We start from the raw sequence: 15,097 nt of genomic DNA on the forward strand, positions 1-15,097 counted from the left end.
TTCTGCATAATACTCTTGCTTTTTGTGCTGTAGTCTCACCAGTTTAGCTCTTCAGTTTCTATTGTCATTCTGTCAGCCTTTTGATCTTTCGTGTCTCATTATTTCATGGCTTATTGTTTTCTGTATGCTTCTGCATACAACTTTATAATGTGAGCTCTGCATCGCAATAGTAATACCTTGTGGTGTGCGGTCAGATGTGGGGCGATTTTAATAACTACTGTTTTATCTGATGTCTGCATAAGCTTGTAGTGCCTGTGCTTCTGATCCTATCTGCGGTTGGGAAATACTTATCTAGTCTGGTTCATTGTGATTTCCTGTTAACAATTCATGCTTGTCTTTAGTGCTGTGTATTACATTGGTGACACTGCTGACAGAAATGGTTTTGTCCTTGTGGTTTTCAATGTGACCGTTTCTGTTCTGCATTTATTTTGTCAGACCAGCAGACCTCATTATGCTAGATTTATTAAAGGAGTTCTGCCTTCCTAATATTTTTTGCTTTGCTTCTGTAGACAGAAGGAATACACTCATTGCCGGTGTACTGTGTCACTAATGAAAGCTCATAGACATGTTATTCGTGCAAAACTCCTGGGCAGGCTTGGAAGATCTCCATGAAGCCAGGCATTATATGAGCACTTTGTGTAAGTTGCTGAGACTCTTAAGCTGCCTACTGAGTATGCTTGTTGCTCTGAGTAATTGTTTGAAAGTTAAAATATTCATGCTCCAGCTCTATGGAAATTTATAATTACGAGGAAATTTTATTTTAAAAACTCATCTTTCTGTTTTGAGCGTTAACCCATTGACACTGAAATAGACTTGAGTTAAATATTGTGTAATATTGCCACCACCAAACACGCATGGTCTCGTATTTCCCTAAAAACACCCCGCCTTACTTGGTGCAGGCCTGGTCACAGCTGATCCCAAGCTCAGAGTGCTGTCTGGGGAGAACATGAGTCAGCAGCTGCACCAGTCCCCCCACTGCAGTCAGCGCTTCACGAAGAAAAACTGCCAAGACCAGCACCTTCTCACCCTAACGGATGACCGTCCCTACAAGTGTAATCATTGTGGGAAGATCTTTACTCAAAAGATCAGCCTGATCCACCACATCCGTATCCACACGGGTGAGCGTCCATACAAGTGTAACCACTGTGACAGCAGCTTTTCTCGAAAGGGCCACCTGGACCGACACCTTCGCACCCACACGGGTGAGCGTCCGTACAAGTGTGACCACTGTGGAAATAGCTTTGCTCAAAAGGAGACACTGGTGGCACACCTTCGCACCCATACGGGTGAGCGTCCATACAATTGTGACCACTGTGACAGCAGCTTTGCTCATAAATGCCGCCTGGTGCAACACCTTCGTACCCACACGGGTGAGAGACCATACAACTGTGACCACTGTGGGAACAGCTTTGCTGAAAAAGGCACGCTGGTGAATCACCTTCACACCCACACGGGTGAGAGACCATTCCAGTGCCAGCTCTGCCCCATGGCCTTTAATCGGAGTACAGCCCTTGCTAGGCATGTGCGAGCCCATAAGAGTGAAAGACCTTATCAGTGTCAGTTTTGCACAAAGACGTTTAAAGAAAAATGGGATTTAAAACGCCATGAGAACAAACACGTTTCAAAAACCACGGTTCCTCAAAGTTTTGATACCTCTTCCCAGCATTAAATGTTAAAGCCATTGCTAGCTGACTTCTCACTTTTTAATTTGCTTTCTTGAGAAAAGAATGCAAATTTACATTTCTTCAAAGTACGTCTACACAGAGCAATCTTTTGGTTGCGTTCACTCCTCCATAAGAAACCTGAACATACCAAGCTGGTACTGTCATGAATGAGACTGAAATCGTGCCATGTACGGATATGATCATGTCATTTTATTAGTTTCAGCGCATTGAATGATGTGCATGAATTGTGGCTGCAGTGTTTGGCACTAGCTAGCAAATTGACTGACGTCAGAGCAGTTCTGCATCCTATAGCGAGTTTAATGCCACCAGAGAAGCATGCTGTTTCATTATTCTTTTCATGCTTTTGTTGGGGCTGTATTGTACTCGAGCAGAGAAACAAGCCTAGCCGCCTGATGATAAACATTGCTCGCTTTTGTTCTTAGAGTTTTCTCTTGGTTTAGGTATTTAAAAATGAAGGCTTTATTGCACTACATTCCTGTGGATTATCTGTTGTCGAATAATCTGTGATCGTTGCATGTGGCGTATTTTCATTACAAATTGCATTGTCAGTCTTGACAAACATGCTTTATAGATTTGGAGGCAAACAATCATCTCACTGTCTCAACAAAAGTTGTTCTCATCATGGTGGGTGGAACAGCGCGAACAGATGAGAGACGAGAAGAGAAAGACACAGACAAGCGCTGACTTGCAATTAATGTTTTTATTGAGAACATACATTTTATACCACAAAAACACGTGGCATGTCAGTAACATAGCACTTGAGCTGGCACTTTCAAAGGTTACATCGCTACACGCTTATCAGCCACAAGGTACGCTCTCATCAACGAGCCTCCCCCATCTTACTTTCACTTCGTGAAATATCTAAAACCGAAACCTCCTTATCAACCTGAAACAAGGAAGGCTCGCTAACACACAATGCTTGTCTTTTTTCGAATGAAATACGCCTCCATTATTTCCCTGATTGTTTTATTTGTGTGGCAAAACAAAATCCTTGTTTTGGTGACCAAGGGGCGGCATTTTTTCTTTTTCCTGTTTTCTGCACTCGCGGCAGTTTTCTCTCAGATGGGAATGACTTGAATCCGAGAGTGAGTTCAAGTGTTCCCACAAACGAATACTAAATGCAACGGCCGGTTTGGCCTATGTAAACTTTCTTACAAGAGAGTGGAAGGTCAGAAACAACTGAGCTGGCGCAATCGACCAACCGTGACCTGTGTGCCACTTGGCGTTGGAACGGGCTAACACTTTTTATTAGTTCATGTTAATTGCTAATGGCTCGGCATAGCCCACACAACTTTTTCGTTGCCGAAAAAAACGACGTCGACTTCGAAACGTCCAGCCACATTTTTCAAATTGTGTGCTATCTTGTGTACATACGGAATAACAGCCAGTTTGTTATGCAACTTTTCGCTGTTTGGTTTCACACATTCCGCCCTTACCAGTCGCAAAAGCTTTTCGCAAGTTGATGAAATAACATTGTGTGGAAAACGTGCGCTTTTTAGCCTGCGGACTTGTGACAGCACACTATCTGGAATACAATGATGACACGAGTTCTGAAGACTAGTGCGAATGAAAGACACAGCAATTTCGTTTTTTACAATTATCGAGTTCCCGTATAAATGGCTTAAAACTGGTTTCTGGGACCTTGCTGAATGCTCCCAACGCACTTGGACATTTTTGAAAAACAATTTGAGGCTTAAAAACTGGATAGCATTGTTTGATGGAACCTCATGCATGAATGACAATCCTTTTGCACTCTCGCGAAAGAGCTTCAAGATTTCCGCTATCCTCCTGCTTAAGTTTTCTTTCTCAACCAGCACCAGAAAATCGTCTACAAATCTGAAAATTCGTATTGCCAGTGCATTGATGTGTTTGTTAATAGTTCTGTCCAGTTGACCTAGAAAAATATTGCTTAATGTGGGCGCCCTCTTTGATCCAATACATATGCCCTTTTTTTCCACATACACTTCACCTCGCCACCCAACGTATGTGGACTTTAAATAAAACGACAAGATTTCAAGAAAGGTCTTGACAGATCCTGCAGTGACCCATAAAACGCTTCGTCATTTTCTTCAGCGATGCACTTTTTGACTGCTTCCAACATGCCTTTGTAAGGCAGAGAATAATATAGGTCTTCAATGTCGACACCGAAGCCTGAACACAACCCCAGATTACTAAGCTTTAGGAACTGCACCAACCTATCTGTTTTGTCAACCATAAATGGATCGTCCACAACTGACTTTGAAAGATGCTTTCGCAGCTAACTGAATACCGAGTATTGCCAAGTGCCTGCTTCCGAAACGATGGCTCTGAAAGGAATGTTGCTTTTATGAGTTTTTGCAGAGAAAAACAAATCTAACTTATCACCTTCCACTTTTGGCGTCGCCGTCGCCAAGGACCCAAAATTACACTCGTTTAGCAGTGAAACATGGTTTAGAAGAACTTTTTGTTGGGCTAGATGGTGCATTTTGAAACAAAAGAGCTGTAGCGCAACCCAGACAAACACAAGAAAGAGGTACACAGGACTAGCGCAAAACTTCATCTAACTTTATTCACTGGCAGCGCAGCCAATATAAGGAAAACCAGATCATGTGCAGATACCAGTTCACACACACCATTATCAACAGAACCGTCTCCGATTTCTGCCGCTTCAGGGCACTCAAAACACTAGCGCAGTGCTGAGGAAGATGCGCACCACTTAGGTCTTTCAGTGAGCGCGCTCACGTTTGAGGCTGCATCAAATGATGCTGTCCAGCTTTTAAGCTTCAAATTGTTTTTCAAAAATGACCACGTGTGTTGGGAGTATTCACTAAGGTCCCAGAAACCTGTTTTAAACTATTCATCCGGGCACTCAAAAATTGTAAAAAACGAAATTTCTATGTATTGCATTCGGTCTGGCCTTCAGAACACGTATCATCATTGCATTGCAGATAGTGTGCTGTCACAAGTCATTCGGCTAAAAAGCGCAGGTTTTCCAGACAGTTTTATTTCATCAACATGTGAAAAGCTTTTGCAGTTGGTAAGGGCGGAATTTGTGAAACCAAAAAGTGAAAAGTTACATCAGAAACTGGCTGTTATTCCGTATGTACACAAGATAGCACACAATTTGAAAATGTGGCTGGACGTATCGAAGTCAACGTCCTTTTTTCCGGCACCGTAAATGTTGAGTGGCTATGCCGAGCCATTAGCAATCGCCATGAACAAATAAAAGTGTTAGCCTGTTCCAATGCCAAGTAGCACACGGGTCACGGTTGGTCGATTGCGCCTCCTCAGTTGTTTCTGAGTTTCCATTCTTTTGGAAGAAAGTTTACATAGGCCAAACCGCCCGTTGCGTTAATATTCATTTGTGGGAACACTTGAATTCACTCTCGAATTTAAGTTATTCCCATCTGAGAGATCATTGCCGCGAGTGCAGAAAACAGGAAAAGAAAAAGAAAAAAAGCTGCCCCTTGGTCACCAAAACAAAGATTTTGTTTTGCCACAGAGATAAGACAACCAGGGAAATAATGGAGGCATATTTCTTTCGAAAAAGACAATCAGAGTGTGTTAGCCAGCCTTCCTTGCTTCTGGTTGATTATGAGGTTTCATTTTTAGATAATTCATGAACTGAAAATAAGGGGGGTGAGGGGAGGCTCGTTGTTGATGAGAGTGTACCTTGCGGCTGATAAGTGTGTAGCGATGTAACTTTTGAAATTGCCAGTGCAATTGCTATGGTACTGATATGTCACGTGTTTTTTGGGTATAAAATGTATGTTCTGCTCAATAAAAACATTAGTTGCGAGTCAGTGCTTGTCTGCGTCTTCCTCTTCACGTCTCTCGTCTGTTTGCATTGTTCCACCCACCATGAACTGTTACCAACTCGCTCAACTTTCCATCCTTCTTCAGTGTAGTTCTCATTCCATTTTACAGTGCCAGTTTCAGGGTATTTAAGGATTTATATAGCAAGCCACTGTATAATATGCTTTGCTTACGGAAAGTCAAGTGAACGTGCTTTGGTTACTGCATTTCTCAAAGCGCCAGTGACATAAAAAATTATTTCATTTTATAAACAGCTTTTAGAGTTGCATTTGTTAAAAAGCAGTCAGCTTTAAGAAACTTCTACTCCATCCTTAGATTTAGGTATGTGTTGTGAGCATTATTAGTTTTCAAAACAGAGGCGTCAACCAGAAAAAAGGTCTTAATTTACGTTTCTGTTCCCAGCACGAGGTCCTTGTTCACAGCGAAGTTGCATTCTACTGGTTGACGTCTCTTTGTTTTCAGGTGAACCCTCTGGCTAGACGGTATGCCATTGCACTCTCAAATTTGCACTTCAGTATTATATTATTTTTTTTCATGAAGTTGATTAGGTCACAAATAGTTAACTTGCTGCTTGGGAGTGTATTATCAGTTGTAATTGTGTTCTGTAACAAGTTTCCAGGATTTGTAATCAAATCAATAAATTTTTTCATCCATGCAAAGTATAAGGATGTAGTGCCCACAGAAAGCTGAAGCTGTGGGCAGCTTTGTTCTCAAGAGCACCCTGACGCACCACCTTCGTACCCACATGGCTGAGCGTCCATACAAGTGTGAGCACTGCAGCGAAGCGACTGCCTTTACACATGATGGCAGCACAAGCACATTGTGGACATGACACAGACATACACCGAATAACAACTGGTCGCTCTGTATATAGTGTTTTTAAATTTATGGGCTGAAAGATATGGCACTAGAATACAGAGATGATTTAAAGACAAATACAAATCATTATTTCAGCCATTCTAAGATGGAGTGCTCATGTTGCAGAGAGAGACGGGTCAAAGAACTAAAAGAAAACAAAACCAAGCACTGCTACTCTTATTGATGTGATATGAGTGCAAGCATTTTCTTCTTTATGGATCCAGAACACTTCAGAAAATTAGTGTGCGCACTTCTGCATCTTCGTCGCCTTTGTCTTAACAAGGAATATTTCAGTTTGCTGAAACAGAAATATAGATTCGGCAGATTGGTTCATCACTATTTGGGATGACAACACTGTGTGAACAGCACTTTTAAACCTGTTTTAATTACCCTTATATATATATTCATACTATTATCCCAACAGATCTTTAAAATTAACGGGCCCTTGTTTTCATTTTTTTTCATCTTCTCAAAAATGCGACGTGTTGATTGACAATGCTCTTCACTCCCTTTTCTTGTGGAAAGTAAGTGTTTTTACCACAACCTCCAGTTAATGCAACGAAAAAGCACGAAACTACCGGAGAATTCCCACGAAATATCCAGAACATTTTTCATGCAGAAGGTTAAAATGATACACTTCCATGGGGTGGCAGCATTAATAATGTGGTGTTGCTAATTTAGTTTGGCATCCACATGTTCTTGATGGTTGAAAAACAGTATATAGTGATTACAGACACCTGCACAGAGGATGTTATTTGGTGGAATGGTACTCATTTGTACGTTCACATCTCTCCAGCAGTAAATGCAGGCTTTACATTACTAACCACATAACTTTATGCCTGTTCAATAAGCAGTTAGGTGTGGTAGAATATTGTAGAAAATAAATTAAGAAACGCATAGGCTTGGGCAAGTTTGTCAGACAAGCTAAAGAGAAGAATGGCGCGGCATCATGTAACGAGGAGAGCAGGAGAGGACACACTCGTGAGTGTGCATGCACGTGTGTGGGGCATGTTGCGTTGTATGACTTCGGCATAGTGGCACCCAAACAATAAAGTCGACAGTTGGCACTTGTGCATGTGTGTGCTCTCCTGTTGTCCTCGTTACTTGATGCTGGGCCATTCTTCCCTTTAAATTTCCAAAAATAGCCTGCAAAATTTATGGAGAACATGCCATAAAGGAAGGTAAAATGTCAATGAAATGGTGACCGCTGTTGAAGACCACATGGCTTCACGAATATAGCACGAAAGCTAAATTGTGAAAGCTATAGGTGAGGGATGCAATTGCCATAATGAGTCAAGATAATATTTAAGAAACTTAAGTCACACAACTGCGTAGATATGGGCATGCACTTTTTGAAAGGAAGATTTCTGAGTAAGCTGATACCCGATAACTACATGTAACCTAATACAGTGTGTCGCTGGATAGTAGTCGAGAGCAACAAATGCTCGTTTTGCTCTCAAGTGACATATCTTTTGTGTTAATTTCTGCTCAATGTAGGAAGAACACATATTACGGTCGTGGCATCAGGCTTACGTTTTTCCTAACTGTTCTTTGTACAGAGCACGTAGAGAGCAAAAATGAGAAATTCCCCCCCCCCCCCCCCCGCATCTCCTGGATTTTCCCCGCCCTGCGTCTTCCTCCTCACTTTCCTATTGCTGACCTCCTCAAAGAGAATGGGGGCAGGTTTTTCTGCCCAATCGTTGGCTTCCGGGCACCAGAATGCCCCTTCACGTGGTCACCACGTCACCATGAGGTGCAAAAACTTTTGTTTGCTTTTTAGTTTTACCCTGTCGGGATTGGCCTGCATCATACAGTGTCCGCTGGCACGCGCCTGCACTGCGTGATGTGGTACTTTGGCGTATTTCAATGTTAAACAGGCTGGAAAAAGGATTAACTTTATTTGCACTCCTCGAGGGAAATGCGACGAGCTGCTAATAAAACAATGGCTGATCAACATAGCAAAGACAGAGTTTGTCCAGACGAAAAGGACTGTTTTGTGTGAAGTACTGTGCTTCTCTTGATGTTCCAGCATGCTTTGCGGAGCATTTGTGAAATTTAAGAAACCACATTATTTTTCTCTTCCCACAGTTGGTTTTGTTTGTGTGACCATTTTCAGAAAAGTAGTTGTCTGCGCGGGATTGTCTACGGTGGTTTGAGAACAGTGAACCCAGGTGAACTCGCAATCAGCTTTAGCGAAGCTACAAATTTTTACTGTTTATGGTTCTAATGTGCATCTATATTGATTTTAATACAATATTCTGCATGATCAAAAACAAAATACACATAACAGGCCTGCTGAGGCCACAGAAGACTTCACTGGCAGAATCATTAGGTGCATCTCTTTTCTGGCTGCTGAGCTCTTCTTTATGGAAGCCGGCTTTCTGCTGTTGAGAACAGTTAACTCAGGTGAACTCGCAATCCACGGTAGCAAAGCTGCAAACTTCTATTATTCGTGAATCTAATGCATGTCTAAAATAAATTTAATCATTGGGCGCATCTTAATTTTGGCATCAAGGCCCTTCTTTACGGAAGTGGCTTTTCCTTTCAGCATCTTCGTAAATGGCATTCAACATTGTTGATAATATCTACATGGCACACACACTATGAGATGTCTTTTGGCCTTTAAAAAACCTTTACAGATGCTTTTAAGAGCTATTTTCAGCAACATGTACCATCATCAACAGCAGCAGCAGCCTGATTATGCCCACTGGAGTACAAAGGCCTCTCTCGTAGCTCTGCAACTAACCCTGTCCTGTGCCAGATGCAGCCGCCCTATCCCTGCAAACTTCTTAATCTCATCCGCCCACATAACTCTAACATCTTTTCCTTCCCTTAAGAGTTTTCCGCATTGTCTTCCAAATATGTAACTGTTTTTCTGTGCATTGGTTTTGTATTTTGAACTGTGTGTTCTGAAAGTAATCTGTATACACCACATCTTACGGCCGTTCACAAGGCGGCCAGTATTGTGACAATAAAATTAAACTTGCTGCTCGAGATTGTTTTGCAAATCTGTAACATTGTTTATCGACACATTTGTTTTGTATCTGAAAAACTGTGTGTGATGTAATTATTTTGTACGCGCCATGTCTTACGGTCCTTCAGGGCGACTAGTATTGTGCCAATAAATTAAGATGCTGTTTCGCCCGAGTCACTTTGCCGACCAATAGATTTTTGAGAAGAAATAAAAATGACTTATTTGTGTATGCACTGCCTTTGATTAGCAGTCGTAGGAGCTTACAAATTGCAAGCTGGAAACGAAACCATGCGACACCCGACACTTTTGCTTCGTACATTAGCCAAATGGGATGCGAAAATCGGCCTGTGTATCGTTCATGCACATAGATTCATTTTTTTTTGTTGGACATAGATTCAGATTTCTTAAGTGGCTGTTGGCCCCATTGAATGTCATCTGTCTGTTGCCCAAGACAATGGCAGCTTAATTTCCTGCTCAGTTTTACTCTTCGTTCCCGATGCCTCAGTGTACCTGAGAATGACGCTGAAGTGCAAAATTTTTCTTGCCATTTAGAGCATGCCTTCTGGTTCACTTCTTTATTGTCATGAGGGATACGTGCCACTACAACCTAACGTAACATTTACAAGGCGATTATAATACTTGTGCACAGCAGTTTTTAAATGAATGCTTTCAAAAGCCGGAACAGCAAGCCCTTCCAGTGACCCTCCCGTGGCATTGTCTCCTGCGCGTAGATGGGTTCAGATTGCGTGCCCAGCGTGCCCGCTGGTGGGAGAGTGTAATTCGAGGAGGAAAGCAGCCGAAGGGAGGAGAGTGTTGCTACTTTCACAAAGATAGAAAGAACAAACCCAACTGCGTCACCTTGTGAAATAAAGACTATTTCTGAGAACAGATAAGTGCAGTGGTACCAATGGGTCCTGAAAATTGGAAAATTGGTTTTTGAGGAAAGGAAATGACGAAGTAACTTGCTCACGTATCTCGGTGGACACCCGAACCCCCACCGTAAGAAAAGGAAAAAAGGTGGGAATGAAAGGAGAAAGAGGTGCCGCAAAAAATGCCTGAATAATTTCGAACACCTGGGGATATTTAGCGTGCACTGATGTGGCACAGCAGACAGGTGCCTTTTGCGTTTTTCCACCATCGAAACGCAGCTGCCGCGGTCGGGTTCGAACCCGGGTACTCTGGGTCAGTAGCCGAGTGCCCTAACCACTGAGCCAGCACAGCGGCCTGCCATTTCCTGTTTAGTGCAGCAGGAAGAGGTAAGAGAGACCTACTGCAACATGACAGCGACATGTGGTTGACCGTGAGGAACTAAGAACGCCGCAGCACGTACCCATAGCAATTTATGCTTTTAGCAGTATGAATCCTTTGCACTTTGCCGTAGTTTTTTGTTTTTATTCGAGGAGCGCGCCATGATGAATGAGTTGAGAAAAGGGGAAGGAATGCAGGAGATAGAAACATAAAAGGAGTGAAGACCCGTTTTGCTGAGTTAGCCAGAGAGGTTGCTGATGATGACGATAAAAGAAATTTCATGGTCCACTTCATATAGTCACGTTCGCAGTTCTGCTGCAGGCCCTCCTCCCAGAGGAGCCGTTTTCTAATAGCAGCCGTCACTGGGCATGTCCACAAGTGCCGCACATCACAAATGTTCAGTGCAGCACCACAGTCAGGGCACCTGTCAGTTGCCGGCAGATCTTTTGCACGCCACCAATGACAGACAGACGATGTCAAAGCCGCCCCTGTCGGAATTTGGTGCACAGATACCTCCGCCTGCCGAGTAAGACTAGGGGGAGAGGGTGCGAACATGAAGGAATGAGAGCGCGTGTTCGTTGGCAGAGAATTTGGGAATCGGCAACATGGGACAGGAACGGATCTGGGGGAAGAGGGCAAGGTGTGCGGTCGTCTAATGTGTCAAGGTGAGTTATAGAATGTTATATGGATCCTGAGCATCGCCGTGAATCAAGAGTATGCGCACAGGACATAGTTACTTTGTGCAGAGCGCATTAATTGATTGTGTAACTGGAATGTACATTGAAAAACATTAAGCTGTTTAAGGGCGGCAAGGGAGTCTGTGTAAACATGAACTGTATTGAATGTGAGAACATGCGAAAGAGAAGCAATGGCACTGTAAATGGCCTGCAGTTCCAATGTCTGTGCCAGACAGACAGAAAAACTTTATTGTTGCAAGTGAGTTTTAGACCGTCTGGGGAGTGCACTATCGGTAGTATATATGTCGCGCGAGAGTTGAGATGTGGATTGGAGGGATAATACAGAGCACTGACTCCCCTTTCTGCTGTATGTGATGCATCCATGTACGATATGCACCATTCAGGCTGATACCGATGGGGAAACAGTGCGGCGATTGTATGTGAGGTCACAGTATGGCTACGGAACAAATGCCTTTAAACGATGAAGTTGGAGAGACTGTTTGCGAGCTCTGTTTACCACCCGTTGGTCGATGAGTTCACTGAATGGATTAAGTTGGGTGAATTCTTGAAGCATGCGTATGGGTGTTAAACGGGGCAGATATGTTATGGCGTGCATAGCCTCATGATTGATAGCTTCAAGGGAGTCCTACTTTATGCGGGTGAAACGTTGAAATTGTGCCTAATATATTATCCGTGGCTGAAGGATAGAGTGCACAAGATTTAAATGGAGAATGCCTATCATATGAACAGTTTCTGCTTGACGAATTGGAGAGCGCACAGATTGAGGGTGTATGTCCGGGTTTGTGCTGAAGGCAATTTGAGTGTAAATAAGATTGTCTGCGCGTACAGAGTCCCATGATGCTATGCGTACGCTGCGGCATATTTTCTGTAGATGCGAAGGAGTGAGCGAGATAAAAATATGGTTGTGATCACTACCCCAAGTATCTGAGTCAGCAGCCCAACTAGGGTTAGTGGGGCCTAACCACACTGTCAAATCAGGTGAGGCTACCTCAGAGCTGTATTCGGGTGGTGTAAAAGTTGAAAGGAATGATCTCAAAACCTGCCTTGGATGTGTGCACCCCCTGAAACATTTTATGGGTCTAGCCGCAGATGCCAATCATTTTGCCGCGGTCAAAGCTATCTGGGTAACCAGAGTTAATGTAGTTGAACGCGTTGCAGATGGAAGTACTTCCATTCAAAGTGGATAATTCATATTGCGTGCACCAGGGGACAAGTAAACACAACAATTGCTAAGGCACCGATTGCACTGACGCCTAGCTGCTAAAAATGGAATGCATCTTTGTGTTTTTTGTGATAGTCTTGCTGACACAGTCGTGAGTGAGCTTTTCGTAGCTTTAGTGGTCGTGACTATTGATGCACCATTTACTTTGTTTATGCGGTCTCTTCTGCCTTTCATCGCACAGCTAGTGCAATGCTCAGACTGTCGCGCTGTTTGCTTTTGCATGGTGGCCATTAAAAGCGTGGTACACATTCGCCGAGTAATTGTAACTGTCATTGAAAGCACTGCTGTCTGTTCCAAGGCCCGATGGAGGCGATGTATCCGGCGGTGCTATTAGCCAGCTGGTCGCGCCGAAAAGTTGTAAGAAAGAGCATTGCATATTAACATCGCTGTTTGGCAAAGAGACCACTGCACTCTGCTCTAATGGATTCATGCAATGATTAACGATTAGGTGTTTAATAGCTGGAGCCAGGCCAGAACAAATCCTTGATAGCTTTCCTTTAGAGTATTTATTTTCCCATTTTCCCTTCTACGTGTCCTCGAAGCATCTTTGGTAATATTGTTAAATGCACGAGGCACATAAACATGGCTGATTGGGGCCTTGGAATTTTATTTTGATTTGGACTCCTTGCTCTCTTTCATTTTGCAAGTATCCTAAGTGATGTAGAAAAGACGAGGACTGCAAATTGCGAGCTTAATCTTAACAGACTCCCTGGTTGATGCTCGTATCCTGCAAAACAGTGTATCCTTTGATTTGACTATGTGTTCAGCATAGTCCAGTGTACTACTAGTAGTAGTAGTAGTAATTAATAGTATTTTATTTGGCCATATAATGTCTGAATGAGCGCTTAAGGGAACAGCAGCGTTCCATGAAATCAGGGACAGGGTCGAATTTACCCCTGCATTGTGGCGCATGCCCGGATGCTACGCGCAATAACCCTTGCCTGCCTTTGCTGACAGATACAAAAGTTTTGAGGAGGAGCCATAACCAGGTGGCGCGTGAGTTAGCGGAGGCGTTTTGTATCAAACAGAAGGATAAAGATTGCGTAAGTGACCCTTCTATCAAACTGTATCAGAATGAAGACAAGTTTTTGGTTTCCACATGTGTGTGATGTGACAGTTTGAAACTATTAAAAGAGTGTCGTGTTGTCAATAAAGTTAGTCGCGAGTCTACGCCTGTTGTGTTATCTTCTTGTCCTTGTCTCTTTGTGCGCAGTACCACCCCCCTTGTATTTACCAATACAATATGCTCTCGAGTATAGGCTACAGGAGGAAGACGAAGCATGCCTCCTGACGAGGCCTACATCCCGAATGATACAGCTGGAACAACGGTGTCCTCATGACAACAAAAAACACTTTCACAACAATAAACAAAATTTATCGGAATTGAAACAGTGAACAATGCAAAACATGCTGAACAACAATTAGCAGTAAACGAAAACACTTTCATGATATGCACATTTGGGTAGAAAAGTAAACAATGCACAAAAACTAAGTATACAGAGTTAGTTGAAATTTATACAGGAGGAAAAAGAAGCCAGTTTTTTCTTAAACATGGATACACTACGATTTTCTGCAGCAATTTCTACAAGAGACCGATAGTACATAAGTTTACAATTTGTTTATCTATAATTTGTTTTCCATAGTTTGTTCTACGTCTTGCAGTGGACGGCGCAACTGCTCGTAAAACATACATAATGTTTCTTGAATTACAAGCATTCTGGAAAAAACAAATGATGCTTAACATTAAAAAAATGTGGACAGCCAAACTCAAATTGCCGAAATAAAAGAAACTGTGAACATGAAATGTTTTGAAAAGATTTGCTTTTACCTCAAAGCTTGAAAATAATGAACGTAGAGCCCTTTTCTGAAGTGTAAAGAATTTATACGAACTGGTTTTGTCGCAGGTTTCCCACACCAGGTTGCAGTACACAAGGGAATGAACAAGTGCAAATTGTTTTTTAACCTGTAGTGGGAGCAGATACCTTATATGATAGATAACACAAACAGACTTGGCCATTTTTAGTCTTGAGCAGTTTACATGATCTGTCCACCTCATATCACTGTATAAATACACACCTAGAAACTGGCAAGTATGCACTTGCTCGATGTTCAAGTCATTAAAAGCGAATTTGATTTGATGATCTAATGGTTTTTTTCTGTATGGAAGAGCATAAATTTGTTTTGTTGAAGTTTTATTGAAATCGGTTGACAGAGAGCCAAACCGCTAACTCGTTAAGCCAGATATTAGATTGCTGTTCAAATACTTGAAGACTGGAGCCAGAAAAAAGGCATTAGTATCGCCGACTTACGACATAATATAAGGAGTTAATGGAAGGTTGACAATGTTAATGATGTATAAAAGATATAAAAGGGGCCCCAAAATTGAACCCTGAGGGACACCTAAATTTGCTTTACCAAAACTGGATTTTACACTGTCATTATGAGTATACTAGATCAGGTGTCCAATTCTCCAAAAGGGAATTTGCAACTCTGCAGATCCCATAAGTTTCGAATTTCTGAAGTAGTGTTGAATGCTTCACAGATTCAAAGGCTTTACATAAATCAAAGAAAAATTCGAAAAGAAAAAAAGACTTCAAAATTATTAATTTTAGCATTT

The 15,097-nt window shown here is 42.4% G+C and overlaps 1 protein-coding gene across 1 annotated transcript in view; it reads left to right on the forward strand.

Annotated features, from left to right (window-relative positions):
• The window catches only part of LOC144110631 (uncharacterized), a 33,697-nt gene extending 24,156 nt beyond the window's left edge, over positions 1-9,541 (forward strand). The window contains exon 4 of the mRNA XM_077643667.1: positions 900-9,541. Coding sequence (XP_077499793.1) covers positions 900-1,669 — 770 coding nt within the window. The 3' untranslated portion in view covers positions 1,670-9,541. The remainder of the gene's footprint in view (positions 1-899) is intronic.
• The last annotated feature ends 5,556 nt before the right edge of the window (positions 9,542-15,097 follow it).

This window comes from Amblyomma americanum, chromosome 11, assembly GCF_052857255.1.
Source record: "Amblyomma americanum isolate KBUSLIRL-KWMA chromosome 11, ASM5285725v1, whole genome shotgun sequence".
Classification (NCBI taxonomy): domain Eukaryota; kingdom Metazoa; phylum Arthropoda; class Arachnida; order Ixodida; family Ixodidae; genus Amblyomma; species Amblyomma americanum.